General features: G+C 39.4%; 1 protein-coding gene across 3 annotated transcripts in view; it reads left to right on the top strand.

The window, feature by feature from the left end:
• Positions 1–16,227, top strand: part of LOC129365754 (dmX-like protein 1) — a 124,363-nt gene that overhangs the window by 75,228 nt on the left and 32,908 nt on the right. For all 3 annotated transcript variants that reach the window (XM_055039206.1, XM_055039204.1, XM_055039205.1), the window contains exons 11-27: positions 2,391–2,567; positions 2,653–2,888; positions 4,085–4,793; positions 5,104–5,225; positions 5,783–5,872; positions 6,215–6,308; positions 6,393–6,515; positions 7,496–7,711; positions 8,530–9,776; positions 11,022–11,277; positions 11,771–11,904; positions 12,154–12,340; positions 12,448–12,558; positions 13,298–13,467; positions 14,729–14,826; positions 14,934–15,099; positions 15,996–16,124. In XM_055039206.1, coding sequence (XP_054895181.1) covers positions 2,391–2,567; positions 2,653–2,888; positions 4,085–4,793; positions 5,104–5,225; positions 5,783–5,872; positions 6,215–6,308; positions 6,393–6,515; positions 7,496–7,711; positions 8,530–9,776; positions 11,022–11,277; positions 11,771–11,904; positions 12,154–12,340; positions 12,448–12,558; positions 13,298–13,467; positions 14,729–14,826; positions 14,934–15,099; positions 15,996–16,124 — 4,265 coding nt within the window. The remainder of the gene's footprint in view (positions 1–2,390; positions 2,568–2,652; positions 2,889–4,084; positions 4,794–5,103; positions 5,226–5,782; positions 5,873–6,214; positions 6,309–6,392; positions 6,516–7,495; positions 7,712–8,529; positions 9,777–11,021; positions 11,278–11,770; positions 11,905–12,153; positions 12,341–12,447; positions 12,559–13,297; positions 13,468–14,728; positions 14,827–14,933; positions 15,100–15,995; positions 16,125–16,227) is intronic.

The following is a 16,227-nucleotide window of genomic DNA, read 5'->3' as shown; positions in this document are numbered from 1 at the left end:
AAATCTGCTATTTAATTATCTAAAGATTTCTCAGCCATTCTAACGGACACTGTTTGTGCCTTATTTTCAAGCATATTACGTGTGTTTATTGTTAACGACAATAAAGCAGCGGGCAGGGGGAGGGCAGATTACAGTTCAGAGTTTTTGCTTGAAGTATGACGAAGAAAAACGAGCACAGAGCTTACTCTGGTATCGGAGTTCTAGTTCAGCTGACTTCAGATTCAGAGTTATTACTTTTAGAAAAATATGGCCGATTTCTGTGTTATTTCATTTTATTACTTTTGCATGCTTGTTGTGAATGGCTCATTAAGACGGTGTTTAGAGCGGTGTGTACGGCGTTAGCTTCAAGTGGTAGCTTTAACTTGTAGCAACGAATATTTACAAGCTGTCTTAATTGAGGATGGCTTGGAAATCCATGAAAACTTAAACAAAGTACATAGTATTGTTTTATTTGTGTCTTAAGTACGACTTTGTCTTTTATAGCAGTCATAGTTTCTGAAAGTGGAAAAAAGAGCCGCATTCGGGTATACAGTTGTGACGTCAGCGCGGCAGGTGCAAAAAGCCCATTGCTGTTCGTTTAAACAGTCGTAACTCGCGGTGCGGTGAGTAATTTATTCCTTCCTGCTGGTTCTGGAAGCCGTCATGTTTGGAACAGTTATTCTGAGGAGGATGCTAACCCAATGCCTGAGGCCTGCAACGTTTTTAATGCTAACGAAGCGCTTTACTAATTCAATAAACTGAATAGTGTGTGTGATACATCCAGTTTCATAAATTCAGAGTTGTTTGTTATTATGTATAGAAGATGTTTAAAATGTCGTTTCAAAGAGCTCTGACAAAATGCTAAGTATCTTTTACCGATCCATTGGGGTTGTAATATTTAGTTGCAGCACTTCCTGTGATTAATACCTAATTAATGGATGTGATTCAGCCTGTGCTATTGTTCTAATGTGCTGAAAGTTAACTGTGCTCTCTTAATGTGCATTGCCCTTGGTTTATTACTGAACAGTGCGGTTTATTAAACTGATACATCTTAACCTTCACCATTTTCCTGACTCATTTCACGATAACGTTAAAGTTGCACTGCATTTACATCTCAGTTGTAGTTCACATCAAGCATGTGGGTGTGGCTTAGTGTAAAACTTTCACTATTTACCATGAAACATCAACATTAAATGACTTCCAAATGCAAGATCACAGCTGCATCATCACACTTCCTCTGTCTTTCTAGAGAACAGCCCTGAACACATTTCCATGGTCACTTGATGACCTCACTGTAGCCCCGCACACTTTTAAGAGGCAGTCACATGTTTTTTCTGCTGTATGTTTTACTGTTATTCTATAATTTATATGGGTTTCATCATGTGAATACTGACTAAAAACGATAACATGATGAACTCTATGAATGCTGGCTGCTGACCGAACCGCATTGGGGTGTAGAAATGACGAAATGTAGTACTTCGCCATGTGCATATGATCGGCTCTAAATGACACGTGGATCATCGGACTGGCGCCAAATTGAATACGTATGAACTTTGTTGACCTCTAAAGAGCAAAACAGCATTGAAATGTATTTTGGCTCCACTGCGCCCCTACATTAATCCGCCAACTATATTTCCTCGCTAAACCAATGAATCTATACCACATTTTTTTGCATCGTGAAGGATCGCCGCCGAACGCACAGATGCGTACCGCCTGGTGGACGGGCGCAGAAACTGCGCAACAACATCTGTCTTAGCACGTGGGCAGCGTTGATGGAAACTGAGCAACAGCTTCCGCGGTGCGGGCGGAGGCGCTGAAAACTGCGTGAGAGCTTCTGTGGTGGCTGGCGTGATGCGGCGGTTGCTCGTACCCCGCGGTGGCAATAGGCCGGAGCGGCGCTTGGCTGCGAGGGCCGCTCGAGGCTGCTTGCAGCTTTAATATACATTTTATTTTCTTTGAATTAAATTACTTCAACAAATTAACATTTCAATATTTTTTTTTCACTCATTTCCCAGGTTCTGACTGTATAAAATACAGTCAAATAAGTCAGATCCAATATCTATGGATGTCTTGCTGCATACAAAAGTTTATTTTTATGTTGCTTCTGGCTGTTTATTCACCATCTCAGTGTGTTCTGTGCTGAGGGCAGATCAGGGTAGCTGAGAGCATTTTGTTCCGTTCCTGTTTTTTGTAGAACAATCTAATTTGACCCGAGTCTGGGCAAAATCTTTTAGATTGTTTTTGCCTCAAGGCAGAGAAATGCTGTAGGAGTTTATTTGCATGCTTGAATTGTTAAACTAGAAAACCACAAACCATATTTGCATCTCTTTAAGGTAATCTGTTTGGACAGATTTAGTGTTTTTCAAATGTTAAATGTAACAATTTGTTTTTCCGCTCTAATGTTTTTCTAGACATTCCTCTACTGCCTTCCATCTCTGCTCTGAGTGCGGTGGAAGACGAGGAACCCGGCGGTCTGTTTACCATCCACTGGCTCAATAACAAAGAGCTTCACTTCACTTTAGCCATGGAAGTCTTTCTGCAGCAACTTGGAGGAAGTTTGGAACAGAGGAACAAATCCTCTAATGAAGGTTCAGTAAATTATTTCCAATCAGTAAAAGATGTTGCATGTTATAGTAAGGAGATTAGTTAACCAATATCTGCATCCAATTTCAGAGCTTGATGATGAAGAAAACTCTGACGAAGAAGAGAACAGAGCAAGTGACCCCCAATGCCCTGAAGGTGGGGAGCTTCCTGTAGCAGCGGTGGAGCATCAGGTGGACATTTTGTTAGAGGAGTGGAATAAAGGGGCCGACATGCTGTTCAGTATTCACCCGCTGGACGGCTCTTTGTTGGTCTGGCATGTCGACTGGTTAGATGAATACCAGCCAGGCATGTTCAGGCAATCTCAGGTAAATAACTCTTAATTTTGTTTCATTACATGTTTGTTTTTATGAATTTTAGGCTTGCAGCATTTTGCAGAGGTATTAATACTCCTTAACCTTTTACACATTCTGTCAAATTTCAACCACAAACTTCAGGTTATTTTCCCAGAGTTTTATAGGATAGACTAAATGCTCAAAGTGAACGTTTGTCAGACATGTTTGGTGTTGCACACTAAGCTGCTCAATTAGAAACTATTGACATAGGAAAAATAAGTCAATTTATTTAGCTTCTGTCAAATGGATATGTTTTGACTTAAATCAGCTCCAGATGTATATTTTGGTTTAAATGGACAAATATTATACAGCTCTTTTCTAAACATATCATCTACTCAAAGCCCTTTGATTTAAAGCCACTTTCAGCCAAACTTTCTTATTCACATACTGATCCACAGATCATTTGGCAACCAGGGTTTGAGTGCTAGGAAATTAACAGCACTATATTTTACTGAATTTGTTATGTAGGTCAGAAAGTTAAATTAAGTTGGATCCAACTGAGAACACAATTTCTGTGCCATCTATGTGGCAAACTGTAGGATTTCTAATGGCATTCTTCCAACTCTGGCTTTTATCATTGCAATTCCACAAGGAGCAGATTTGTGGAGTATATGATTTGTGTATGTCATGCTGATAAAGTTTCACCGTCACAGAATGTGGGGAAAAAAACATTCAAGGGCCTGAAAACGTCTGTAAGACCGTTGATGCTGCTGTTTTTGAGACTAAGAGGCCTATAAGGAAGATGATCAATTGTGAGAAAAATTTCACCACCTAAATAAATTAAGGGTTTATCAACATTAGGGTTATTTATCCAGAAACTAAAATGGGTTGCCTTTTCTATTAATCCTATTGATATAAACATAAATGAAGCAAATAAAAGGAAGCAAAAGAAGCAGCCAGTGTCCTTTGTGTCTTCATTATTATGAGAGTGGCTTTTTCTTTCATTTTGCCACTTTTTGCTGGAGAGATGAATTTTTGTCTTTTCATTTTGTTTTAAGATAAAAGTTAATGATCCCATGTGTTATCTGCGAGTTGCCAGTGTCCCTAAAATGGTTTCAGCTCCGGAGAAACTTTTCCCTCTTGTTAAAACAGATTTTCTTGCCTTATGATTCAAATTAAGCTTCAAGTTTTCCTTGTTCCAAACTGCAATTGTTCTGTTTCTCTCGCAGGTGTCGTTTGTGTCCCGCATCCCAGTAGCGTTCCCTACAGGCGATGCAATCTCCCTCAGCCACAGTGTGGTCATGTATGCCTGCAACAAGAATGTGGATCTGGCTATTCAACATGGCAGACAGCGGCCGCCCGGGAGCTCCTTGTCTCAAACCAAATCTGCTCTGATAAGCTACGGGAGTCTTGGGAAAGCTGCTCCCAGCAGCAGCCTCAGACTGAGTATTTTCACCCCTAATGTCCTCATGATCTCCAAACACGACGATGGCTCGCTGAATCAGTGGGCAGTCAGTTTTGCGGAGGACTCTGCTTTCTCCACTGTGCTCAGCGTCTCTCACAAATCACGCTACTGTGGTCACCGTTTCCACCTCAATGAATTGGCCTGTCACTCGCTGCTTCCTCTCCTCCTCACCACCTCCCACCACAACGCCTTGAGGACGCCAGAGGCAGACGGCATCCTGGCTCCTGCGGAGACTTACTCGACTGGTGTCCCAGCTTTCTCTCATGGGTCACGACCCTCCCGTCTGTCCCTCGGAGGGGTTTCCCAAGATCCCAATGCCATCTACAGCGAACTGATTCTGTGGAGGGTGGACCCAGTCGGGCCGCTGTCTCTGTCAGGCGGGGTCTCAGAGCTGGCCAGGATCAATTCCCTCCATGCATCAGCGTTTGCTAATGTAGCCTGGCTTCCCACACTCATTCCCAGCAGCTGCTTAGGTGAGATCTGATTCTCACCTCTCTTGCACATCACATTTATAGGAAACACAGCCTTTCTTTAATGAAAAATTTGAGTCCCCATCTGGATTATAAGAGATCAATCTTTAAACATTAGTCGAGTTGGTAACTTTTCAATATTTTTGTGTCCAATTTACCCTCATTTGTATAAATATTTTTGCAAAAGCAACAATTTTCATAAATTGAATCAAATTTTTTTTAAAAATTGTTCACTACTTCATATTTCAAATATGAAATGTCTTTAATATTGAAGCGTTAAGTTGATATTAATTTACATTCTTTCCATCATCAGGTGTGTACTGTAACTCCCCCAGTGCTTGCTTTGTGGCGAGTGATGGCCAGTCACTCAGGCTATATCAGGCTGTTATTGAGGCGAAGAAACTCCTGAGTGAACTCTCCAACCCTGAGATTTCTGTGAGTGATTCAAACTAAGGGTCGTCTGTCACCTGTCTGGTTGTGTAAATTAGGAATATAAAAACATCTCCAAAGTGATTTAAACCTGCATTTTCCCCTCAAATATGGACACATTCTTATATATATGCATTTCAAAATTAATATTGACAGTTTCCAAGTGGTGATATTGCATGTCAATCCACACAAGGCTGGCTATACCTGCTTAAACTATATTTATCCATTCAAAAATAATAAGTGTAGTAATGTTTGTCTACTGTTTCACCCATAATTAGCACTGAAATAGGTCATTACTATAGTATTAAGGTGTTTTGGTTAAACATGGCACCTGCTGGTTACAGATAAAAAAAATAACAAAAAATACTTCCTAATGTTATGTATCCAGATCTCCTAGACAAAAGGTTAAAAAAATAGATTTTTGTATTTACAGGTTTAGATAAGTTTATGAAAAAAAATTGTGTTTGCATTCAACAAATCTCTTGTTTACCTCTGGTACGTTCCCATAATTTTTGTGTGTCAAGGTAGTAATTTCTAGTCATTAATTTATTATTTCATTTCAGAAATATGTTGGGGAGGTGTTTAACATCATCAGCCAGCAGTCCACAGCAAAACCAGGCTGCATCATTGAGCTGGATGCCATTACAGACTTTGTAAGTATACATGAGATCTAGTAAAACATTGAATTCTTCTCACCATTGCTTTGTATCTTTCATATTCTCATTGAATTGCAAAGACTTATTGTTAAAGTCCTACACATCTACATAAAAGTAAAATGATTATGTGTTTATCTTGGCTGTAGATGTTTCAGAGCCGCAGCATTATGAAGTAGACAGGAGTCTTTGTTTAGAAACAGGATGTAGAGAAAATCTTCCCTTATTCCCAGAGGCAGTTTGCTTGTGCGATTACACATATACACAGTCTTTCTGTGTGTCTGCATAAAAAATAAAATATCAGATTTATTTTTGAAAACACCTACTCCTGTTTCTCAACAGCGGGGGAAGGAGACCCAGCTCCTGCACGTCTTTGAGGAGGATCTGATCCTTGGCAGTATGAAAACAGAAGACACACAAGATACTCCTTCTACAGGTATGACATTTTTATTTGTTTTAAACATTGGTGTTTTGCTAAAGTGGAGCAATATCTCAACTATTATTTGTGCCCATTTCCCAGCAACCTGCAGTAAGCCAGCCTTCTCAGGAGATTTTTTTCTGGTGGTGGTGGAACTGACTCCTACTGGTCGGTCCTTGCTCCACATGTGGCATCTGCATCTGGCAGCATGTCCTGTCATAATAGGTAGGTACTTTGAGAAAATAAACCTTTTAACTGCATTGTAAGGTTGTGAGGATGTAGATTAAGTTTTGTATTTGTTTTGTAAAATTGCATTTGTGGCCTGATAAAACTTAGCAGTCGGTTGCACTAAAGATTTAGATGGCAGTACCTATTTTTTTAGCACTAAAATTTATTTTCTCAATCTTTGGTAAAGGTTTTAGCACCCTCTTCCTTTTCTATTAACTTTATTTTTCCTGACTCAGCTTTCAGTTTAGACAAATGACGATCTTCATTCAAGTAATGTTTAAGTAATTTGTCCAAAAATGGCCTAAGGTTTGGATGCCTCTGTTGGAAGTAATTACAGACCCATAGAGTATCAAACCTACCATTTTAGATCAACATCATTACAAAGACTTAAAAAAAAAAAAGTTTTTTTTTTTTTACATTATCTTTACTAAAAGCAACCTCTTTGTTGATTTCTAGTCAGGGTTTTGGCAGCAACAAATCATGGAATCTGTATTCATAAAGGTTTCAAATGACTGGAAAAGTGGGTGGGATTAGGGATTATTCTAAATTGGTCACAAATTGTAACAAAGACCACATGTGGAGTTCCTCAAGACTCCATTTTTAATGGATTCATTATTTAGGAGCCCCTCCTGCCATAGATTAAGTACTGCAATGTGTGCTGTGATATTTATGCTGATGTACAACTTTTCTGTCACAGCATAACCACACTAAGTCTTAATAATATCAAAAATCGAAGAGTTATAGAGAAAGCTACAGTAAGCAGTAAAGGTCAAAGATTGATTTCAATTCAGTTTAACATCTCCATGTCTAATTTTGATCTTCTTTTGTGTGATGCTTATATTTTATGAATGGAGCTACACTAATGAATTTGCCTTGTCTTAAAATCAATTATAATTTGTTGTGCATTGTAAATAAACCAAAGAGGCTATTATTGAAATTTTAATCTTATTACCTTTTGTGTTTCCTTTCCCTTTTAGAGGAAGCTACAATTCAAAAAGAAATCAATGCGGTTTCTTCTATAAGCGGCTCACAGTTCATCTTCGACATCCCCAGCTCTCCGGTACAGAAGAGTAAACCCTGCACTTCCAATTTACAGAGTGCCTGTCGTCTCAGCCTGACAACACACATGCTGTGCAGCCAAGAAATGGCTCTACCGCAAGGGGTGGAAGTCATTAGCGTTACTCCTTCAGCAGGTGAAAAATAATGAGGACACACTATCATGTATAAGAGAAGAGATTTGAAAACACTAAAACTTAAATTTTAACAAGACATAGCAGTTTCTTAGATTAAACTTGCTTAAAGACAGAAACAAATGATTTTTTTGGAATTATATTTTTCTCCTGTCTACGAAAGTCTTATTTGATAAACAAAGCAATTACAGTAAATGAAGCATCTGCTGCTCTTTCATTAACAACATCTCTTTTCTTCATGTGTTAGTTTATTTATGTGGTTCTGTGAAAGAGGCTTTTATTAGTCTGGATTTGTCTGGATTTTATTGAACTGACAGTAACAAGCAGAGCTGATGTCAGACGTGGGGGAAAGAAATCAAGTTACGTTCAATGATGTTCATTCTGGCATATTTTGACTGATTCTTGGGATCTTTGCCTAATAGAGTTTGGAAATAACAGGAAAATGGAATTCTTCAGAATTTAAAAAAATATCTACATGTACGGTAACAGAGCTCTGGCTTGTGTAGTGAGCTTTAGAGGTACCTCTAGAAACTTTATAACATTGTATAGATTTAACTTGATGAACTTCAAATTGGTTATTATTCTATATATGTTTGGCTAAGAGGAAATAAAACACTTCAATTTTGATTTCTGTTGTGTTAAGAGTAAAATGTCAATTAAATAAGGTTGGATTTTATTTAAGTGAAATGTATGCCTAGAAAGTGTCATGATTGGCAGATGTGGAGAAGATTTAAGCTTGTCTAACATAGTGATTAAATTTTAGGGAAAAGTTTTTTTCAAACTATTTGACTAATTCACTCAATGCTGTGTTTTCTCCTCAGGTCATTTGAGTGCTTCATGTTCTCTGCCATCGGGCCGTGTGCCTTATCTCCTTGCTACTTCCTGTTCTGATGGAAAGGTGCGCTTCTGGAGGTGTACTGCTTTGAAAATGGACCAATCCAGTGTACACAGCTTGGTGTATCAGTGGGAAGAGTGGCCCCTATTGGTGGAGGAGACTCATTCGAGCAGCAGCGCTGTGAGTGTGCCTGGTCGGCCCATCAAGGTCAGCTGCTGTCACTCTGGACGGATTGCTGTTGCCTACAGGCAGACGACGGACCCACCACTGAACTCAACACCTCATCTGAACACTCACAACCTGCTGCAGTTCCCTCCTGCCCTGGTGTCCTCCCCCTTCTGCAGCAACACTCACGTGACCCCAACCCTTACTCAACAGCCTTGTCAAAGTCTTGCGTTAAGCCCAAATCCAGCCAATACAAAAGAACCAGCAGTCCATATCAGCACCTTTCAGTGTGAGTCCACTGGCGGTTCACAGTGGATTCTGGAGCAAACTATAGTTCTGGAAAGCACAGATCCAACAACTTTTTCTTCCACCACCGACGGACGTGCCAATATTCCAAATAATGCAGACTTCTCTACACTAAACGGAAACTGTCCTGGTTCTGCTAATAGGAGCCAGGTTCATTTGGACTGGGTTTCCCAAGAGGATGGGTCACACGTGTTGACTGTTGGCATTGGGACAAAGATTTATATGTATGGCCGTCTCTCTGGGAAGCCTCCAGACTTGGGCCTGTCTTCTCAAACAAATAGAGACCAAAGTCTATCTCGTCTAGTTCTCCTTCGGTCTGTTAATCTGGTTTCCTCTGTTGAAGGTTCGTTACCTATCCCAGTCTCACTGTCCTGGGTTCGAGATGGGATCTTGGTGGTGGGTATGGACTGTGAGATGCATGTTTATTCCCAGTGGCAACCACCAGTTCCCCCCAAACCCAGCATTACGGTCGTCCAAGACGCAGATATTAGCAGCAGCGTCTCCTCTATAGTGTCGGCTGTCAGACAATGCCAAGAGGACGTTTTCACCACTGGTGCACCCACAGCTTCTTTGACCCTACCCAAACGATCCCTAACAAGATCAATGATGAGTCTGGCGCAGAAACTTAGTGGGAAGAAAACCGTTTATGACCTTCCTGTAGAGATGGAAGATGCTGGACTCTTTGAAGCGGCTCACCAACTCTCTCCTACTCTGCCTCAATACCACCCTGTTCAGTTACTGGAGTTGTTGGATTTGGGGAAGGTAAAAGTTTTCATTATTTTGCTGATGAGCTTCTAATAGTTGAGGTTGTAAGCTCCACAGATCCTCCCATCAACTTCAGGTTGGGAGCCCTCCTGGGCCATGCCAAAGCATCATAACTTTCAGTCAGAAGAAACATATTGGTAAAATTGAAACTTTAAACCCAAATACACGATGGTTATCAATAATTTTTAGTGCATCTGCACATCCTGTCAGATTTAGATTAATCTGACAGGAGTTTCAAGCCAATTTTTCTTTAATCACCATAAATGACAATGAAATACTTAAAATCAAAAGTTGAGCTGTCCTAATAAAATATTTGAAGAAAAATCCAACCTAGTAATTTCTCAAAAACAACACAAAACTTAGAGCTCCTTACTTCTGCATTGTTCTGAAAACAGTCAAATCCCCCTTCTTATATAACATAGTTATGTATTAAAAAAACTGTGTTGCAGCATACTTAGGCGTTTACAGAACAGATTATTACAGCTCAGTAACTCTATATTTGCACAGCTGATAATGTAATATGCCTAACATCACATGATGACCTCATTTTTCTGCACTACAAGTTCATTTTAGAATGAATAATGACTGTACCCAGCTTCATGTTTGGTTGAAAAGAAGAAAGCAGTGATTTTCTGTAATGTTTTAACATAATTTACAAAAGATTGTCAACATTTTCTCCTCCAGCCTGATCTGCAGGAGATGAGATTCAACTCTTCAAAAGACTAAAACAGAACAGCTTTGGTGTAATGTTACCAGCTAACCTTTTGTGGTTCAGCTAAAGTTTATTTTTAAACATTCGATTTACACTGAAAATTGCTGAGTCCTCTTTACCCAGAAACACCTGCAGATTAAACCAACACATCATCTGAGAGCTTAACTATTAAACTAAAGCATGCAAGATTTTCTGAGAGAAGTAGTAGTTCAGTCAAATGTGCTTAGAACACCATGGAGGCAAGAAAGTAATCCAGTTTATCCCCTGCTAAACTATTTCTCTGGTGATTGTTTGGCCTGACTGGTTGCTGTGAAATTAGTTTGAGGTGCAAAATTTACTCTTGTTGCTCAAGTGGCTCCTGCAGAGCGCAGGCAGCTGCACAGCCTTATCATTTTTGCCCCTCTTTTATTCCCACTCTGTAGAGTTCATGTTTATGCTTAAAGTGGTTGTTGTTAGCTATGTAGCAAAATAACTACAATGAGTACCGTAATTTGAGCTGTATGTTTGTAATACAATTTCTCTGTCTTCAGGTTAACCGTGCCAAAGCAATCCTCTCTCACTTGGTAAAATGCATTGCTGGGGAAATTGTGGTACTTAAAGACAATGCCACCCATCCAGAGAAACGTGTGCGCTCTCGAACTATCAGTGTGGGAGGCAGCACAGCCAGGGACCAAAAGATATTCAACAAGTCAGAAAGCTCCAGCCCTGACTACACCGAGATAAGCTCTGTCCCTCCCCTGCCTCTGTACGCTCTGCTGGCAGCTGATGAGGATGCACCTCATCTTGGTGAGTTTGAAGCATACAGGTTACTGGGAATATGCTAAGTTTGATACTATATTCATATGTAAACATTTTGTCTTCAGTTGACAACATTTTGAACTAATAATTTCTAACTAAGCAAACTTTATGAAATGGTTTAAAACATGTAAATTATTTGCTATTTTTTTCTAACTGAAACACTTTGTAAATCTACCTGGATTCATGTCAAAAGTAGTGAGATATATATATATGAATGTATGTATGTCACGTCACGTCACTGTCTGGAGCCCGACATCTATCACTTGGCTAAAATTGGGTGTCACTGTTGGCTAAACTTCCTTACTCTGAGATACAAAGAAAGGCAACCTCTTCTTATTCAGCATCATTCTGTTATGTCCTTTCTCATGTTTTAAACAAAAAGAATACGAGCTGTTGTCTCATTTTTCAGCAGTATTACAGAATATTGCTTTCTATGCTCTGCTTGTCTTATCGATTTCAGCTCAATGTGTTGCTTTTGCAGAGAAAGGAGGCAGTATGAGCGGTGATAGCGGACATGGCTCCAGTCAGACTGATGCGTATGATGAGCTCTTTCATACACACAACACTCTCGATCTCAATCCTCTGGACGACGAACAGGAGGAACCTGGGAATAAGGTTAACTGCTTCTTTGAATTTGTTCCGTGGACAAAGCAACCGTTTGGGCTTTTTTGATTTTCAAATTCATTGTTGAGATCAGCAAATGTTCTGCAAAAATTCTGTACCTACCTAAACAAAGTCTATTAAATATATTCTTGTCTGCTCTGTCTGGATGTATTTTACCAATTCTGTATGTTAAGTTGATTTAAATGCAGCATAAAACTTTATATGGTACCTATCATCTCCTGTTTTACTCAATGTTTGTAGGTGATAGATCTTTCCCAGTACAGTCCTACATACTTCGGGCCAGAGCATGCTCAGGTTCTGTCCAGCCACCTCCTCCACTCCAGTCTGCCTGGATTAACTCGAATGGAGCAGATGTCCCTCATGGCGCTGGCTGACACCATCGCCACGACAAGCACAGACCTCAAGGATAACCAGGATAAGAGCAAAGGTAGACCAGACATAATAACATTCAAATCACTTGGGCAAATAAGGTTACGATTCACAGCAGAATGTGGTCATATTTGGAGACAGAACAGTTTTTAATAAATATTGCAGGTGGAGAAACACTGGATGAGTGCGGGTTGAAGTTCTTGCTGGCTGTCAGACTCCATACCTTCCTTCTAACATCCCTGCCTCCTGTCCATCGAGCCCAGCTGCTGAGGCAAGGTACAGTGGTGTTATATGTACAACTGCTTAAAGATGCTCCATCCCAGGCTTCTGGGACTCTGATCTAATCGTGCAGTTTTGCCTATATTCTCAGCTGTATTTGTACAGTGCTGTAATATAATATATTAACATTGATGATTGCATAACAAACCACAAACTGATGCTGTCATGATTATATTTATCAGTTAAAAAGCTGCTAAATCATAACTAGACCGTCAGTTAAAGGTAACGGACAAAACACTCTTCAGAGAGAAATTGTGTGCTTTTATTTGCCCATTTTTTGCCATGAACTGTGAACCCAAGGGAATTCCTAAATACACTATAGCAGAAGGAAGTTGAAGTGTCTGAAGGATAAAACAAAGAAATGTTCTGTGATCCAGTTAGCTTGTTGTGTGGTGAAGCGTCTTTTTGAGTTTCCTCATCATTTGTAGTTAAAATAGCAATTGGACATAGCTTACACCACTCTAAATGTTTCCAACATAAAACGCCACAGATAAAACAAAATGCAATGATGGTCTCAATTATGATCATTTGAGATACTGTCTATTCATGACTCAAAACTACTGCAGTAATGTTTCCGTTAAGACATCTAAAATGCTTCCTTTACTCCACATGTTATTCGTTAGAGGAAATCCTTGTCACTGTTGCTGAAGCAGCTTCTGATTTTACAATTTTGGTCTACATTGTTGAACGTTTAACTCCAAAACTAGTTTTTGGGATCTTTCTTTTCTGTCTGTAGGCCTTTCAACGTGTCAGTATGCCTGGGCCTTCCACTCTGAAGCTGAAGAGGAGCTCTTGAACATGCTGCCCGCCCTGCAGAAGGGAGAGCCCACCTGGGCCGAGCTCCGAGCCATGGGTGTGGGCTGGTGGCTGCGCAGCACCAACAAGCTGCGCAGGTGTATAGAGAAGGTAAAACAGACCATCATGTAATTCAGTTATGATGAACAAAAAAAATCTCTGAACTAGCATAAGAGAACTGCTCCAACATGCTGCCACCAAGAGTGCAGTTCAAGAAAACTATAATTGATAATTTTGCTAAACAAATTTATCTAAATTAATTACAAACTAGTTAGAAGGTTTAAATAATAGTTTTCAACTTATTAGAATCATTTTTATTCTTCAAATAAAAATTTGATGAAAGTTGTTTGATTTTAAACCAAAACTGCTTGCAAAACATTAAGCAATTGTATCTTAGACATCCTCTCATGAAATAAAGTTGACTGCTTTGTGAACTTTGTATACTCATAGTTGTGGTGATTGTGCAATTTATAAATGAAATGTTGTCAGGTGTCTGAAAGAGATCAGTGTAGCTCAGCTTTTTTTCCTGAAATGACCATTAAATCTTCAATTTAATTGCAACAGCATAGAGTCCACATGTTTTTGTTGGTTTTATAAAATCTCCTGGTTGCTGCTGTAAATCTCCTGTTCCATCATAACTCAAAAGTGATTGACTCGATTGAGACAAAGTGACTACAAAGGTCAATTGAAAACGGTAAATTGAAATGTAAAATATCCCCCCTACCTCAACACCTCCAGCCAGAACAGTTGATACATTGAATAATTTGCTTTTATACCAAAGTTTTATTCTTACATTTACATGTTGCAGCTGAAATAAAGATTCTTCAGACCAGGCGACATTTTTCCAATCTGTTATTGTCCAATTTTGATGAGTCTGAGTTCCTCTGCAGTTTTCTGTTCTTAGCTGACAGTTTGATCTTTTGCTGTTTTATGCTGTTTGCTACAAGATTTGAAATTCTGTGCGTCCAAATACAGATGGATGTAGCAAATGTGTTCTTGAGTTGTTATTGCCTGTCAGTCATCTCAAACCAGTCTGTCAGGTTTCCTCTGATATTGATTAGATGTATTTTATTGACACAGCTGTTACTAAATACTTCCTAATTTTTGGACCGTCCTGTGTTAAAAATCTCAGATCAGCAGTTTTTGAAATACCCAGACCAGCTAATCTGGCATCAATAGTCATGTCACATTTAATGTTAAGTCCTCCTCCTCCCACCCAGTATGATTATGGTGACTCTACCTTTAAGTGAGTCACCATAATCATATCAAGATGTGTAGGATTATCTGCTTGGCTGTTTGAGTTAAACATTTAAATAGTTGGACTAAAACTGGCGTATTTCTTTGACTCATAAGCTCCTCCTTGTTTTGCCAGGTTGCTAAGGCTTCGTTTCAGAGAAACAACGATCCTCTGGATGCTGCTATATTTTACCTCGCAATGAAAAAGAAGGCAGTGGTTTGGGGACTGTACAGGTAGGCGCGTCTGATAAAATGTGGCACATTGTTCCTTTACAAGCTTAGTTGTGTCAAGCTGCTAGGGATTGGTGATGTTGATGTTCTTTAAATGTTTTTCTCTCCAGGTCTCAGAAGAATACAAAAATGACAGAGTTTTTCCACAACAACTTCAGCGAGGACAGGTGGAGGAAAGCTGCATTGAAGAACGCCTTCTCTTTGTTGGGAAAGCAGCGGTTCCAGCATTCTGCCGCCTTCTTTCTGCTGGCTGGTTCCCTTAAGGATGCCGTGGAGGCAAGTGGGAAAAAAAACATGACAATGTGTTTATAAGAAGGTTTTGTTGTTTCAGCTACACTGCCTGTTCACAACCCAATTAGATGGCTGGTTTTAATAAGTAAATGCTTAATCAGTTTTTTGGTATCATAATCCACCCATCCTATGTTTCTGCATCAGTTATTCAGTGTTTCCCATCCAGCCATCCCAATCCTTTTTTATTTTGTCAATCTATCTATTAGTTTGTCTGTCAGTTTATCAACACCTTTCCAGCCTTTCCTCCTGTGGTTGGATGTGTAGTTTTAAAATTTGTTAACCAGTCTGACTTCTTTCTTGTTTAAACTTTGAAAAGCAGTCAGAAGAGCTAAAGTGGCTAGATCAATGCTCTGCATAAAAGCACTGAACTCACCTTATCTTTTCTATATTTATGTTTGAAATGTCTTCATTATAGAGGAAAGTGGATTTGAAATCACATTTGCTGCATACTAGTTCTTAAAAGTTGACTGTTTTTTGTTGCTGTGTTTGCATGGTGACTAAAACGGCTGCTGTCTGTCAGTCTGCAGCTATCGCTATCCGGGAGTTGACAGGGGCCATCATGATTATTTAGGCTTTTACTTATCAAGGTTATTCCTGCTCAGATGGTCCCTTAAGCAATGAGTCACTTTGTTACATCTGCATGAGTAACCACTACCTCTCTAAGCATTTTATGGTAATGAGCTTCACCCAGGCGAAGGGCTATCATTGACTTTGCTCATTTTCCCTGGCTGGGAGGTTGTCTCATTGAAATGCATCTCACCATAAATCAGTTCTGAGCAACCAAAATGTTTTCCTCTTAGGAAATTTTACTTTTTTTTTTTTACATAAATGGGGAAACAAATATTATATATAATAACTGAATGATTTATTTGCTCCTTTAGGTATGTTTAGAGAAAATGCAGGACTTGCAGCTAGCCTTGGTGATCTCTAGATTGTATGAGTCTGAGTTTGAGACATCTTCTACTTATAAAAAGATCCTCCAGAGACATGTTTTGGGACAAGACAAACAGGTAAGCAGTTTGTGTAAGTTGATGTAAAAAACACACAAGTAGTAGTATTTGTTTTTCTTTGAACATGCAATATTTTATGACATTTGGATATGTGAACTTCTGT

This window comes from Poeciliopsis prolifica, unplaced genomic scaffold (genome assembly GCF_027474105.1).
Source record: "Poeciliopsis prolifica strain line A6 unplaced genomic scaffold, Auburn_PproV2 SCAFFOLD014, whole genome shotgun sequence".
NCBI classification, from domain to species: Eukaryota; Metazoa; Chordata; class Actinopteri; order Cyprinodontiformes; family Poeciliidae; genus Poeciliopsis; species Poeciliopsis prolifica.
The sequence above is the reverse complement of the archived record's forward strand: the minus strand, read 5'-3'. Positions and strand labels throughout refer to the sequence as shown.